This window comes from Bubalus kerabau, chromosome 20 (genome assembly GCF_029407905.1).
Source record: "Bubalus kerabau isolate K-KA32 ecotype Philippines breed swamp buffalo chromosome 20, PCC_UOA_SB_1v2, whole genome shotgun sequence".
Taxonomy (NCBI): Eukaryota; Metazoa; Chordata; class Mammalia; order Artiodactyla; family Bovidae; genus Bubalus; species Bubalus kerabau.
In genome coordinates this window covers 12,573,713-12,590,695 of record NC_073643.1, presented here as the reverse complement: position 1 = coordinate 12,590,695, position 16,983 = coordinate 12,573,713, and the positions used below count along the sequence as shown (strand labels likewise).

At 37.1% G+C, this 16,983-nt stretch overlaps 1 protein-coding gene across 11 annotated transcripts in view; it reads right to left on the bottom strand.

Moving 5' to 3' along the window:
* GOLGA4 (golgin A4) overlaps positions 1 to 16,983 on the bottom strand; it is a 122,637-nt gene that overhangs the window by 28,447 nt on the left and 77,207 nt on the right. For all 11 annotated transcript variants that reach the window (XR_008706063.1, XM_055557602.1, XM_055557600.1 and 8 more), the window contains 7 exons: positions 16,035 to 16,156; positions 15,494 to 15,624; positions 9,567 to 9,680; positions 7,376 to 7,396; positions 7,128 to 7,196; positions 4,394 to 4,469; positions 1,329 to 1,432 (listed from right to left, as the gene is read on the bottom strand). Coding sequence is in view for 10 of the 11 variants with exons in the window: in XM_055557602.1 (XP_055413577.1) it covers positions 1,329 to 1,432; positions 4,394 to 4,469; positions 7,128 to 7,196; positions 7,376 to 7,396; positions 9,567 to 9,680; positions 15,494 to 15,624; positions 16,035 to 16,156 (637 nt within the window). In the remaining variant the exon portion in view is untranslated. The remainder of the gene's footprint in view (positions 1 to 1,328; positions 1,433 to 4,393; positions 4,470 to 7,127; positions 7,197 to 7,375; positions 7,397 to 9,566; positions 9,681 to 15,493; positions 15,625 to 16,034; positions 16,157 to 16,983) is intronic.

Here is a 16,983-nt window from a genome sequence, read left to right as displayed (position 1 = left end):
CCAAAGGAGTTAAACCTCTGAGAGGCTATTTTTCCTAAAGAAATGCTTTTCTCCCTTCCCTGCAATAACAAGGTAACTTTACCTAAGCCACCTCAAATACAGGCTGCTATCCAACAAGGGCATAGTAACAGAAAGTTACATTTCATTAGCTTTGTTTTTTAAAGATAAGGAGAAAATTCAGTTTTAGCTATCCTTTGAATTAAAAAAAAAAGTTCTTAAGAAAAAAAGGCACTGAATTACTGTGAATTAATATATCCATCTTATGATGCACATTCAGGATCACACTGGATATTTCTTTAACTTGAACTATCTCATACACTGAAATTAGATTTGTTGTATCAAGGATTCAAATGATCTCTAGCCCTGTAATTCCTGATGTTTAGCAGAATCTAAAACCTATAAATTCTTAATATTCTCTTAAGAGATTTTTTAATGCCCTTATTTTTAGGTCTTATTTGCCAAAACAACCCCTGAACTGTCTTAATTCCTGAATTTAGCACTTAGTAACTCCCACAAACCCATAAATTAAAACACTGACTGACTGTTTCTTAGAAAATGCATTATCCCATTCTCAGCAAACATATAAGGACAATGTAAAAATTGATGAAGGTAAAAAGTTGAAACAGTATCAAAAACAGAAACTGCTTCAAATGAAAAATTTTGTTTTAAGAAAGGCTCAGAATTTTCCTAAGTATATTTAATTAAAGATGTATTTACAAAATGTCCAATATAAGGCTTTTAAAAACACTGCAGGGATACAAATAACAATAAGACTAAACTCCACTCTATAAGGGACCTTATAGCAAATTTAACATCCTAGAAAACAAATTAACCAAGCATTATTACCTATACAGTGGGGTCATTTTTAAATGATCAATACTCTATATGTACAAGAAAAACTTTCTTACACTGACCAAAGTACAATATTTCTAAATACCCCTACATAGTCATTCTTAATTAGGACCATTTCCAATACTATCCACACTACAAGTCTCCATGAAAATGAAATTTCATCTCCTAATCTTAAGATCTGAAGTCAAAAACAGCCACATGCTTCACAAAGTATTAAGTCAAAGAAATTTTTATCTTTATTATTTAGCATCAACAATCAGTATTTTTAAATTAATATTTTATAAATGTAACAAATATAAGCAAGATTTGCCAACTCACTTTTGCAAACTCAGAGCAATAACACAATTACCTATTGCCTACTATCAGCATATATGGTCTGCTAGCAGTAAACACACAACATCAATACATTTATTAAAAATGGGATACATTTCCTTCTAAATTAAACCATATGACAAATCACCAGACACGATTTATACCTTAGTCTCACGACCCATCATATACTCAAAAAGCACTTTGCGCAAATACTCAAACTCCGTAGGTTCTCCAAAGAGTGAGACATCAGTATGGTACAAATTGCCACCTGTCAAACAAACAAACAGATTAAACTGTAAAGAGAAAACCAGATAAGCTACTTAGCACTTAGAAAACGATAAACTAAAACACAAAGTAACAAATAGAGAGGCTTTACTCTTGTATCAACTGTATTGTATTAGATTGCATTATGATATGTATATACATTGTATACTATAATGTATATAGCATTCCAACTGGTATTTTTCCTTTAGAAGAGAAAACAAGTATTATTGCAGCGGTTTTATTTCTCACATCTTCCCCCTCCTCCACGCCTTGCCCTTCTTCTGCTTCATCTTTCTGGCATAACAATTTAAAAAGACGAGGCCTAGGGAAGACGAAGATTCCTTAAAACTAGTATTTCTCTCCCAAATACTATGTCGTTGGCTTCAGATAGTCTATGGTGACTAAAATGAACAATTATTTTTATTTTGTTAAGGAGTTCAGTAGCTCGTCAGAACTGGACATGGAACAACAGACTGGTTCCAAATAGGAAAAGGAGTTCGTCAAGGCTGTATACTGTCTCCCTGCTTATTTAACTTATATGCAGAGTACATCATGAGAAATGCTGGAAGAAACACAAGCTGGAATCAAGAACGTCGGGAGAAATATCAATAACCTCAGATATGCAGATGACACCACCCTTATGGCAGAAAGTGAAGAGGAACTAAAAAGCCTCTTGATGAAGTGAAAGAGGAGAGTGAAAAAGTTGGCTTAAAGCTCAACATTCAGAAAACGAAGATCATAGCATCCGGTCCCATCACATCATGAGAAATAGATGGGGAAACAGTGGAAACAGTGCCAGACTTTATTTTGGGGGGCTCCAAAATCACTGCAGATGGTGACTGCAGCCATGAAATTAAAAGATGCTTACTCCTTGGAAGGAAAGTTATGACCAACCTAGATAGCATATTCAAAAGCAGAGACATTACTTTGCCAACAAAGGTCTGTCTAGTCAAGGCTATGTTTTTTCCTGTGGTCATGTATGGATGTGAGAGTTGGACTGTGAAGAAAGCTGAGCGCCAAAGAATTGATGCTTTTGAACTGTGGTGTTGGAGAAGACTCTGGAGAGCCCCTTGGACTGCAAGGAGATGCAACCAGTCCATTCTGAAGGAGATCAGCCCTGGGATTTCTTCGGAAGGAATGATGCTAAAGCTGAAACTCCAGTACTTTGGCCACCTCATGCGAAGAGTTGACTCATTGGAAAAGACTCTGATGCTGGCAGGGATTGGGGGCAGGAGGAGAAGGGGACGACAGAGGATGAGATGGCTGGATGGCATCACTGACTCGATGGACATGAGTGTGAGTGAACTCCGGGAGTTGGTGATGGACAGGGAGGCCTGGCGTGCTGCAATTCATGGGGTCGCAAAGAGTCGGACACGACTGAGCGACTGAACTGAACTGAAACCTAAAAGCACTGAAGTTTAAATCAAGTTTTCTAAACTGTTTTGAAACATAAGGTAGATAAAATAACTTAAATGCATTAAGTAGTAATGCCATTTTAGTGGTTTTCAAATACTTTGATTCAATATCTTAAAGACTGTCACAAAATATATAGTTCATCTATTAGATCAAGCTCCATTTCAATTTAAAAATAAAGAATAAATACAGTTCAAGTATATGAAACTGTAATATGAAAAACTTTCATCTGAATAAATTCATAATTCTGTGTTATGTGAAGTCTAAACTCGCATTCACTTCCAGTACAATGGCACACTAGGCAATCTGAAAAGCCTTCTGCACTAAGAACTATCTAAAAGCATAGCAAAGAGATTAATGTGCAAATTCAACCAGATTGCTAGGACTGTTGACAGGAATAAGTGAACTGATAGACAAACTGTTTTATAACAGTGCCTAACACCTACTACTATATGTGTGTCAGTTATTAAAAAACTGTACATATGTGTTCATTTTACAATTTAAAACTGATAAAAAATGAAAGTATGAAATCCTTAAGTTGAAACTAAAAAAAAAAAGAATCAATACTATATTCTTTATGTATTGCTGGGCACCAATTTAGCAGTTCTATGCTAAGAATCACACATGTTGACTTAGCTATGGAAAACAGTCTTTGAAGCAAGAGTCTTCTCTGCAATGAGCCACAGGAAACATCCATGTTGGTTTTCTCTTCTTTTTGAAGTGTGTTTTGGAAAGAATCTAAAGCAAGTCCTTGTTTAATTAAAAACTGTATAATATCTTATGCTATTTCATAACAATAAGTAAGAGCTTTCAAAAACACAAAAGAATGTGAAATGGCTTAGATTCATGCCTGACTGCCTTACAGGAAAAAGCAGAAAGCTTTACAAAACATTTAGCAAAATAAAACTATTCTTAATACAGTGAGGCTGTGCAACTGAGAATGGGAAATTGTTACAAGATTATTCAAAGTCATGACCATCTCAAGGGAACAACTACATAAAGACTCAAGCTCATCTTCAGAATTCTTTGTAAGCAGCATACATAATTTAAGACAAGAATACTTCTAAATCATCCTTCGCCACTTTGAAGTAAGTTATTTTTATGAAATTCTTTTATCCTTAAATCCTGGTTTAAATATAGCAATTAGTATTACTGTAATTAGTAAAAACAAAACCAAACCAGAAGCATTTAAACTATGTAACTCTGTGTTTATATGGGTACATGCAGTAGAAATTATGAATGTTTGCATATACACAGAAGAGTCTGGAAAAATATACACAAATCATAAACTAGGTCCATCTGGAAAGTGGAGAACGAAGTGGGAACCTGAAGTTTCACTTATACATGGCAACACTGATTTTTTTCCAAACAACAAATACACATTAATTTTGCTTTAGATTACTATTCTTCTTTCCATAAAAACTAGCTGTTATTGATTAATTTACATATATTCCTTCTAAAGAATGAGATTAGCAAAGACAAAAATAAAAATCATCCAGAAGTCCCCCAACACAAGATATGCATGGATAACATGACAAGAGATCACTCCTACCTTTGTAAGGTGTCCCTACAGTTGTTGCATATACATTCTTCTCATATTTCTTCAAACGATCTTCTAAATTGTGAATCTAAAAATAACAAATATTTCACTCACAAGATTCATATGGAAATAATGTTTAAAAAAAGGCTGCTATAGCCACTAGATTTTTTTAATGTGAAATACAGAATACAGACAAAAAGAAATTAATACATATGGTTTCTTAGATATGACACCAAAGGCAGAGACAACAAAAGGAAAAACATCAAATTTCTGTGCCTCAAAGTACATTATCAAGAAATGGAAGACAACCCACAGAATGGGAGAAAATATTTGCAAATCATATATCTATTAAGATACTCATATCTAGAATATATAAAGAATATTTACAAATTCAGCAACAACAAAAAACAATAACCCAGTTAAAAATGAACAAAAGACATTGCCCTAAAGAAGATACACAAATGATAAGATGCTTAACATCATCAGTCATTAGGGAAGTACAAATTATAACCATAATGAGATAGCACTTCATACCACCTAGGATAGCTATAATCAAAACACCTGCTGGGGAGGATGTGAAGAAATTGAAATTCTTTTACTTTACTGATCAGAATGTAAAATAGTATCCACAATGTAAAACCATTTGAAGGCTCTTAAAGAGCTAAACAAGTAATTTCCATATGATCTAGCAATCCCACTATTGAGTACATAACTCAAAAGAAGGAAAGAGGTGTTCAAACTAAAACTTGTAAGCAGTGTTCCTAGCAGCACTATGCACAATCGGCAAAAGGGAGAACAATCCAGCGTATTAAGAAACAGAGGTGTCACTTTGCCAACAAAAGTCCATATAGTCAAACCTATGGTTTTTCCAGTTGTCATGCACGGGTGTGAGAGCTGACCATAAAGAAGGCTGAGTACCGAAGAACTGATGTTTTTGAATTGTGGTACTGGAAAAGACTCCCGAGAGTCCCTTGGACTGCAAGGAGATAAAACCAGTCAATCCTAAAGGAAATCAACCCTGACTATTCACTGGAAGGACTGATGCTGAAGCTTCAATACTTTGGCCACCTGATGTGAAGAGCCAGCTCACTGGAAAAGACCCTGATGCTAGGAAAGACTGAAGGCAAAAGGAGAAGGTGGTGGCAGAGGATGAGCTGGTTAGATAGCATCACTGACTTAATGGACATGAATTTGAGCAAAGTCCAGGAGATAGAGAGGACAGGGAAGCCGGGCATGCTGCAGTCCATGGAGTAAGAGAGTCAGACACAACTTAGTGACTGAATAGCAACAAGAAACAATCCAAACATACATCAACTGATGAACACACTGTAGTATCATCCATACAATGAAATATTATTACTCATCAGAAAAAGGAGTGAAGTACTAACGAATATTACAACATAGATGAACCCTAAAAACACTATGCTAAGTAAAAGAGGATAGGTTAGAAAGGTCATGTATTATATGATTCTATTTATATAAAATACTCAAAATAGGTATTTTGATTAGTTGAGCATGCCCTGGAGGAGGGCATGGCAACCCACTCTAGTATTCTTGCTTGGGGAATCCCCACAGACAGAGGCATCTGATGGGCTATAGTTCATGAGCTCGGAAAAGAGTCAGACACAACTGAACGAGTAAGCACATTTATATAAAATACTCAGAATAGGTAAATCCACAAGACATAAAAAGCAGATTAGTGGTTGTGAGATACTGGGGAGAAGGTAATGGGGAATGAATGCTTAATGGGTACAGGGTTTTTTCTTTTGAGGGTCATGAAATGCTCTGGAACTCGATAATCACGATGGTTTCAGAACACTGTGAACGAACTAAATGTCAATTAACTGTGTACTTGAAAATGATTAAAATGGTCAATTTTATGTGGTTTCTACTACAAAAATAATCAGTACAAAAACTGTTATGCTAGGACAGTTTGAAGACTTGCGTGTGCTAAGAGAAGAGAATTTGAAAGCAGTAAACAAGATAGATGAGAAAAGCAAAAACACTAAGAAAAAAAAATAAGGCAACACTGGGACTTAGTAGCTATCTTAGGGAATTTTTAAAAAATATTATGAAAAGTTTCAAACATACTCAAATACAGAAAGTATACTACAGTTAATGCCCATCACCTAGTTTCAGCAATTATCAACATTTATATGTACATATGAATTGTCAAAAACTGGAAAACTCCTAAAGACTTAGTCTTCAAACTCAGCCAGTTGACTTAGGTCACTCTTCCTCCAGAGTTTGGAAAAAGACTAAGTATCATGCACCATAGGTATACGTATACTGGTGTCTGCATGCCTGCGCATCCTTCTAGGTGTACACACACGATCCTACTTAATCACTAGATAAGTTACGGACAAATAATATTAAACCAAAACATTATAACCACCAGGAAAAAGCAGTAAAGACTGATGCTAATGTATTTTCCCTCTGATAAAAGCTTATATTATAGAACTTAAGTCATTACAAATATAAATTGTTATCCAAAATGTTAAGCACTAGAATAACAGGATGCAAATGTTCTTGTTTAAATATACGTGATCACAAATTTATAAAGATATCCTCCAGTGCTTTCAGATTTAGAAATAAAATTTCCTATGTGAGACAAGATTGGAAAACCAACTATTAAATGAGTATTAAATCAGTTCTTTTTAAAAAATTAGCTAAATGAGTTCCAAGAACATACTTATATAAATCAAGGAAGTCATTTCAAAATAAAAAGCACCAATTAGACCTGTACCTGTTCTCTGAACTCCTGCTCTTTCAACTTTGAGTCACTGATTAGAGTAGTCTTCTGTGCTAGTTGTGTCTGAAAGAACAAAAGGTCAGATCTGAGACTGTGGGTTTCATCATCGCTTGGACACATTTCTATACTGCCTGGTAAGTTTTTCCTTGTTAAAACAAGTCTCTTCATATTTTAACTTAAAATACAGAATGCTCCTGAAAATGGATTACCTTCACTCAAATTCAATGAAAAACTAGTCTTACCTGTAACTCCATAATTGTTACCTAAAAATGGAAAAGAAAAAAAAAAAAGAAATAAGTCCATGCACTAAAATCTACAAGAAACAACAAAATGGAACAATATGAAATTACAAGGAAACAAAAATTCAGTGTTACAGTCTTAAGAGAGTGGTCAGATTTGAGATGAAACAACTTTAACTACTTGCTTTTAAACCTGGTCTCTTTTGCTACATAAACTATTACAAGGTAAATATACATGTGTGCGCTCAGTTGCTCAGCTGTATCCCACTCTCGTGACCCCATGGACTAGCCTGACAGACTCCTGTCCACCGAATTTTCCAGGCAAGAATACTGACAGGTGTTTCCATTTCCTCCTCCAGAGGTAAATATACATAAACACAGGTAAACACCAAGAAAAATGACTAGAAGGTCACTTGTGAAACTCCTAAGAATGATGACCACTTGGGAAAAGAAGGCACCCACCAGGAACGGTTTATCTATATACATCTCTATTATCTGACTTTTTTTTTTTTAACAAGAATATATTTATCTATTATTTGTACAATTTTAAAAACTAAACACATTGACATCTATTTATAACAGATGGGCTCTTTAGGGAAAATTCTAAAGGACCATTTCTGGGAATCCACTGTATGCAATAATCACAAATTATTTCTCACCCAACTCAACACTGATATATAGCTCAAGACCTCTCAGAAGCACCAAAGATGCTTAAGAAGGAAAAGAGTAAAAATTCAAAAAGAATAAAATAGAAAAACATTTTTTAGAGCAGGAATAAAAATTAAGGATATTCTCTCCTTTCTTATGCTAAAAGTTAAAGGACTCAAAAGACCTCCTGAATATTAATTTCACAACGTTTCAATACTCTGGCATCTTGACACAGGTCTCAAGGCCACTTTATACAACATCAGTACTTAATTTGATACTAAGGAGAAGAACACCTTAGAGAGTACAATACATGTATGCATCTCATAGGAAGCAACATTTCACAGTACCAAGTATATTCAAATAGTGACCAAGTGGCAAAAAATTTTAAAAATTAAAAAAAGTAAATATTAAATGTAACTAGTAGCTATTGAAGAAAGAAAGGAAACTGGCTCATTGCTAAAACCCAGAATCTGTGCACCAAGTGGCCCAGTGGTCTTGCTGTTGTTATTTAGTCACTCAGTCGCATCCAGCTCTTTTTTGACCCCATGGACTATAGCCCATCAGGCTCCTCTGTCCATGGGATTTCCCAGGCAAGAATACTGCAGTGGTTTGCCAGTTCCTTCTCCAGAGCCGTTTATAAAGTCCTTTTCTCTCCATTTTGGAAAACTGATCCATGCAACTGGTTATCTAGAAAATTACTATCTGGTCGCTGACTTCTGTGATGAATCCTCTATAACTCTGGAGGATGAAGCCATGAACAGTGTCCACCTCTCCCATGGCCCTCTTGACAGTGCTATGAAGACCACACTAGATGAGTTAGAACGTATCAGAAGCAGGACGGCACACTGCCCTGGCCTCTCAAATAAGGGCTCACAAGCCCTGAGGATGTGCATTTGTTGGGGTGCACAGCAGGTCAAGAAGCCACAGGGTAAACATGGTCCATCTTTCATAGCATCATTTTTACTTAAAGACTGGGATTATAAAAAAGCCTAGATATGCAGTGCCAGATCTCTTTGAATTGAGCCCAATTTTCCAAAATAATCCCCTTGCATCTACAACCGAGGAGAAAACACTGTTTTTCTCAAAGGTATATAACGAAAACCATTTTTACGTGACTACAAATAAGGATACACTATAGAGTAGAATATAAAATGTGTATGAATTTTTAGCACAAACTATAAAAATCTAAAACTGAGATACGTTCTATGGACCGTTTTTGGCTCTGCCCCAGGGCTACGAGGTTAACTGTCCTCTGCTGTCCTTTCCACAGGGAAGCCTGAGAAGCTTTGGTATCACAGGAACACCTAGGTTTTGAAGTCTGGCAGAGTGGGTTTATATTCCCAATATAACATTTACTGTCTGAGCTCCAACATTTTATTTAATCTCTTTGAAATTTAGTTTCATATTCTATAAAGAGAGGCTACAACTTCTCTATTCAAAGATTTTTGTTAGGGTTAGATGAGGTAGGTGTGCATAGTAGGAGGCGAGTCAACAAAAACGACAATGTTTTCAAGGACTGAGTAAAGCCCAGTCCAGGTCCCCTCACTTTATCGCTGCCGGGAGTCTCCTCCTGCTCTAGCCTTTGCTGGTATTTCTTCTGCAGGTCCTCAAATTGAGTCTGCAAGTCCATTACTTTTGCAGTCATTTCTTCTTCACGAGCCTTTGGAATAAAAAAAGATACATATGTTAACAAACATCTCAAAAAGAATGCAGTAAAGAAGCAACATGATATTGCAAACTACCTCTGGGGGAGAAGCAAACACCTACATATTTTCTGAAACATAAACCACTATTTTATTGTCATTCATTTCTGTGCTCTGAAAACTTCCGTTCATGCCTCACTTTTAACTCCAAGCCCTTTTTAAAGCTGCTCATTATTCCTGGGATCACTTTTCCCACCTTTAGTCCTCTTATCCCTACCCCATAAAGCTCGTCAAGCTGACCCTTAAACTAGGGTTCCCAGGTTTAAGCAACATTGAGGTGTGTGACAGTGTTGTGACTGAACTATAATACACAATCTATGTTTTAAGACTTCCGTACTAGGATTTAATTTCCAGAAAATATCCAATATAAACTAGCTTTATGCACAGCACAACTCAACTAGCTAGACACTTACTAATCAAAAGAAGTATGGGTTTTTCCCTCCCCCAGCTCCTTGGGATGGGCTGCTCAAGTCAAGATGGTTCTCTGTCCTAGTTAGCAAACCTGCACGTCTCCTACATATCAGACTGAAAACCACACCAGTTCTTCTTTGGAGTAATGTGTTCAACTATAATCCATTTCTGAAGGGGAAAAAAAACTGTCCAATATATCAGTAACTAACTAATGTAAGGTATCCATTTGCCTTGACCTTGGCAGAACACAGACAAGGCTGCAAAAGTATTAATACGTCACTTATTGGTTGAAAACTCTTCTTACAAAATTTGGCAGACAAATCATTCTCTCTTCTGTTCTGACTGCCCTGCTAAAAGGTCTGCCCATCTTAACATTTTTTCATTTGTCTTGATAATTGCCATCATTTGTTGTACAAAGCAGTCTGGACCACTCCTTGCTCTTATAAATCTTGCAATAACCTTTGTGCTAAAAGGACATCTGGCGTTGGAATATTGATCAGATTTGAGTAATGAAGACAGGACAAGTGTTTGCTGAGTAAGAGGCTAAACAGGAAAACAGCCACAAGCAGGTATCTTGATTTAACAGAAGCTGACTTGTCAGAACCAAGAAATGTCGTCATTCTCAAGAACAGGTCCAGAGGCACAAAATAAAGAAACAAACCATGAGACACCTCAAAAGTCTAAATAACTTGTCATAACTTATAATTTGTCATGAAAATTCAAACAAATAAAAAAAGAATGAAGCCCTTCTCAAAACATAAGCGAAGCAGAGGTCTCTCGTAACTAGCCTCCGACATCTGCCACGGAGGCACTTGAACGTAGCCTCCACCCCTCACACACTACTGACCAGAAACTATTGTAAATCTATAACTACCTGCAGTTCTGGCTTATTTACCATTTTTATTCCACCATCATATATACTGTGTGGATGTCTTGTTGATGTGGCCCAGCTTTGTCTGAAAGATCACCTCTACAGCTACGAATTTGGTTAGGCTCCGATTCTGATATGACAATTAGCTACATCTGAGATTTCCTTTGACAGCTGGGAGAAACCAATCTGGAGCAAGCCCACTGAGAATTAGAAGAGAATCCTTGATGTGTCATTTCTAATTGAAGAAATAGCTCTGTGGTTTCCTTTGTAAAAGCTTTTTGTCTTCTTCAAGGGAGGAGGGGGAGCAATATTGCTTACTCTTAAGTAAAAACAGTAAGAAAAACTAAACTAAGTATTTTATGCACATACATGGAAATTATGTTTTAAAGACTATTATGCCAAAGCCAAATCACTAAAATGTGCTAAATGTCAAGAAGAAATCAGTCTTGTATCTAACATAGCTGTAGGAGCACCTCCCTCCCAGTGAGGCTGCTCTGAGGTTGAGAAGGCAGTCAGCTCCCTTACTTGTCAGACTCAATTCCTTTCAGATGTCACCACCATCTTTTCCCAAATGAATGCTCCCTTGCCTACCAGGTGTCACTGCCTTCAAATTCACCAAGTGTCTAGTATGTGCCAAGCATCTGGCTAGGTCCTCAAGACTCAACATGGATAGCAAGATATTCCTGGCCACAAGATACTATGAGTCTAGGGGAGAGGACAGATACATTAATACATTCCTACACACATATGTATGTATGATAAAAATGACATGTCGAAAGGAAGTAATAAATATAAATAAATATAGAATACCAAAGGAAGACAGGTGCAATTCATTCTGTTTTAAAGGGTTGCAAAAAACCTAACTGAAAACAATATGTTGCAGAAAAGCACATTCAAAAAGCTAACTTTGGGTAGGACTGGGAAAAAAGAAATAAGAATTTTTTTTCCCAGTCTGCATAAGGAAACACAGGACTATGACATAAGAGGCTAACGGTCACCTGTGGAGGGAGAAAGGGAACAGGTCACAGAATACAGAGAACAGTGTGGGTACAATTTTCATTAGGCACCATCCTCCAAGTACACTTTTTATATTATTTTGATCTTTAAACCATGGAACATATTTGACTCAATTTTTTTTTTTCTAAATACAAGTTGAATTTAAAACTTAAAAAACTGTTCAGAGAGAGATGACAGCCAGCAGTACTAACTCATGAAGTGTGAGAATGAGCTCTTATGGCGCCAGGAAAAGCAGGAGCAGAGGTGAAATACGAGGAGGAAGGAGTTAAAGCTGAGCTTGGCTGGACCACAGACTGACCCAGAAGAGGGGCACCAGGACAGAGGGAAGACACTACACGTGCTCAGGGCAAGGGATACGATCCCACCTTTATTTCCAGATAGAAACTCGTGACAGGAAGAGATGAAAAACCAAGAGCAAAGAGACCAACTGGGAAATTAATACAACAGACCAGACCAGATGCAATACAGCAGCCAGGACCGTGGAAGAAGTGGTGGAATTAAGAGGAGGGGAATGTTCAATGTGATTCAATGAAACACTACAGTTGAAAGTCTATTACATGTTGGAGACCATGCTGGAGGTAACACAGTTAAAGGGAGAAAGCTTCTCTCTCCTTAGGAAGTCAGGGAAAATAAACAGATTTCATGTCCTAAAAGGTGTGTAGATGTGGACGCGGATGTGTTAGGCGCTGAGAAAGACAGGAGGCATGAATCAAGGATGACAAAGTTCTCAGCTTTCTCCAATGGGGAAGCAACTCTAAGAACGTGAGCTAAGACAGTAAAGGCAGGAAAGTGGAACTGTCTCTGTGTTCCACTTTGCTAGTAACAAATCCCACAATAACTTTAATGGATGACAAAAACACACCATTCTACAATGTCATCATTAAGACAAATCATCGATCTGATAATAGCTTTTTTAGAGGGAAAAAACACTACTACATAATACATACAAATCTCATATAAAACTCCAATTCTGGACATTTTTAAGTGGGAGAATGGTAACAGAATATGTCTCAAAACCAAAGCAATATGGTGTGTGCTCAGTATTGGTAATACTAATACCTTTTAGTTACATTTACTCTTTAAAAAAAAAAAAAAATCTTCAAGACAGAGTATGTATTTGGGTGTTTGGATGGGGAGTGCTGATTTAATTACCAAGTCAGTCCTGGAGCTGGCATTGGACCAGCTCTGAGGCCACACTGTCTAACACAGTAGCTGCTGGCCACCCTGTATAGTAGGTATGAGCACTTGAAATGTGGCTAATCCAAACTGAGACAGGCTATACATGCAAAAATACACTGACTCTCAAAGAATTAATATATATATATATATAATATGTTAAATATAATATATATATCATTTTTATACTGACTATATTTTGAAATGACAATGCCTTGGATATAATGGGTCAGTTACCATATTATTAAAATTAAATTCACCTGATTCTTCTCTTTCTGATGTGGATACCAGAAAATTTGAAATCCCATTTGTGGCTTGCATTGTATTTCTAGTGGACAGTGCTGGTCTAAGGTACAGGAAAGGGTCTGTGGAAAAGTCCACCCAACTCCTCTGGCCCATCCTCTGCTTTCTGTCTCTACTGCTCTACTGCTCCATGCCTGAAGCTAGGGGGACCATTTATCTTCTAGTAAACACCACATCTTCCAGAAGGAACCATACCGAGGTCAACTGTCCCGTCTCCCTGCTCACTGACCTCCCTACCTACAGAGGTGTGCTGTGACCTGCAAAGTCTACCTCGTGCTACTGGTCCCCTGACACACACATTCAGAGACAGAGAGAGAGTTCACAAAAGGGAACAGTACAGCTCTGGCATAGTCTGTCCCCTGCACATGAAGCTCCCTGACTTAACTGCCCATGATACATAACTGTTCCCTTCCCCAAGTTCCTTTCTTAAAGAGAAGCCTTTATAAAATACATGAAACTAACAGTCAGCGCTCTACTGCTCACTTTGTAGTTTTAAGGAAATCATTTAACTATGCTGAACTCATTCTCCTTCTGCAAAAAATTAAATAAACAAACAAACAAAAAAAACAAACAGAAGGTAAACCTAAAACTAGCTTTAACGTATCTTCCAATCCCAACAATCTCTAAGCATTCAAGAAACAATGATATTTTTTAAAGCTTTGCACACATATACTCTAGGGAAGTATAAGAAAATGTGAAATTATTCAAATTTTCTTTTATACTGAAATCTATAGCTCAAAAACTATATTTAAAAAATCGCCAAAGAATTGATTCTTTTGAACTGTGGTGTTGGAGAAGACTCTTGAGAATCCCTTGGACTGCAGGGAGATCCAACAAGTCCAACCTAACAGAAATCAGTCCTGAATATTCATTGGAAGGACTGATGCTGAAGCTGAAGCTCCAATCCTTTGGCCATCCCATGCGAAGAGCTGACACACGGGAAAAGACCCTGATGCTCGGAAAGATTAAAGGCAGGAGGAGAAGGGGACGACAGAGGATGAGATGGTTGGATGGCATCACTGACTCTATGGACATCAGTCTGAGTAAGTTCTGGGAGTTGGTGATGGGACAGGGAAGCCTGGCGTGCTGCATGCAGTCCATGGGGTCGCATGGAGTTAGACACGACTAAGTGACTGAACTGAACATTTATATTCATGTAACATATCCCAGAATTTCAGCTTTTTCAATTATACTTAAAATAATTATTATTAGAATCTGTTCCTGGCTCAGACCTCTACTGCTGCCACAGCCAGACTAAGGCAGGATTCTCTGGTTTACCCATTCCTAATCATCAAAGGGTTCTCAGTACATTGTGAACTAAGGCTTGCAGTAACTAAGAATCTGCACTCCAAGAAAGAATAATTTACATTGTTTTATATTCAAAAATATTCTGGAGTCTGAATACTCACTAGCATTCGTGGCTTATCTTTATACATAAAAATGACAACACTAATCCACCACTAGTAGAATAAATAGTATACTGAATTTATCTTTCAACTGCATGTAAGATTTGGCTGATGTATTCTTTTCTTTCATCTATCTCCTCCCTTGAGATCAACAAAAACTATGCAAATTGGGTAGGGATGAAATAAAGTTAACTAGCCCTCCTAGAAAGATCCCAGTTAAGCTCATACACACACTAACTGTCTTAAACACAAGCTCTCAATTCTTAGTCTGCTGATCTCACAATTTGATCTGAATCTGGGAGACAGAGAAGAAAATCCATTCTTCCCCTTATTAACACGCTGTTGCTTCAAGTATGCCTGGTAAGCAGACATTGATCAGAAAACTACAAACCTAGCAGAAATCAAATAGACTCCTCATAAATCTGCAAACAATGGAAAAATACTAATTTGAATGATATTGAACTCCCCTCCCCCAAAAAACCCCTCTACATTAGAAAAACAGGAAATCTGACAGCCCAGTCCTCTTTAGCACTACCATGAAATCTATTTCACCTAAATTTCAAGAGAGAGAGAGAAAATAAGGTACATCAAGGATTTCTTCATATCTTTTCGCCGTTCTCTTTAGATCATCTTCTTTCTCTGCAATTTTTTTATATAACTGATTTGTCTCTTCTTGATGGCTTTCTAAAAGTTCAGCCTCCACTTCCTGGGCTTTATCTAATCAATAAAAAAATGGACACATACAAGAAAATGTATTAGGTAAGAATTAATATCTATATCCCAGTATCTGTAAGAATCCCTGTTCTAAATTATCAATAAACTTGATTAAAATCAACTGATCAAATTGATCAAATGTATCCTGCTCAGGGAGCAGCAGTGCCTTCATCAGGTAATAATCAGCTAATGCTTTCAGGTTCCTCCACCTGCTCCTTCCCTCTGAAAGGCAAGTCACTTTCAGGCAGCATAGTTTCCATCAGTGAACTTTCTTGGGCAAGAATCATTTTGTTTCTACTGTTTGTAATTACATAAAGGACTTAGCACAGTGTGAAAAGAATAAGCTTAAATTATAAAGAGCCACTGCTGACTGATTCTGATTTGGTTTTTATTGAATTCAAAAGTTTACTTACCGATGGTCTCCTTTATGGTCATTTCCAGTTCCTGTTCCTTTTGTGCCAGCTGTGTATGAAACTCTCTCATCAGCTGTTTTAATGTGGAGTTGTGCTTCAACTCAAGATCTTCCTGCTCCTGTCTGAGTACCCAAATATGAAGAGCTAATTGTTGTCATACAAAAAAAGCAGTGCATATAGTCTGATCTCACTGGTATCAACCATATTTAAGGGTGTGTGTGTGTGAGCACGCATGTGTGTGTCTCCAGGCACAGAAAACTTCTGGAAGGCTAAGTAAACTATGATTAACTCTAGGGTCCTGAGGATTTGAGAATCTTCATTTTCCACTTAAAATTACCATATTCATCATATACCATATATATCATATACATCTATATAACATTAATACTAAAAATAATAAAACAAAAAATAATTACTGGGTTATGTACCTAATAATCATCATCTCATATGCAAGGAAAGGGTTTTTTCCCCTTAAACAGACATGGAAAAACACTGCTTCTTGCATTTAATTGCTTTTATTTCTCTTCAGTATTTAACTTACTATATTTATGCTTGATACTAACAAATTTAGGTTATGAAATTTAACTGTATTAAGACACAAAAAAGATTTCAATAGGGAAGATTACCTTAAAAATAATCATACTGGGGGGAAAAAAAAAAAAAAAACTTACTTGGGGCTTCTCTGGTGGTCCAGTGGTTAAGACCCCCCTGCCAATGCCCGGGACACAGTTTTGAGCCCTGGTCCAGGAAGAACCCACATGCCTCGGAGCAACTTAGCCCATGCACTACTAACCACTGAGCCCACTTGCCCAGATCCCGTGCACCACAACAGGAGAAGCCACCACAGTGAGGAGCGCATGCACCGCAGCGAAGAGTAGCCTCTGCTCACAGCAACTAGAGAAAGCCTGCACACAGCAACAAAGACCCAGCACAGTCAATAAATAAAATA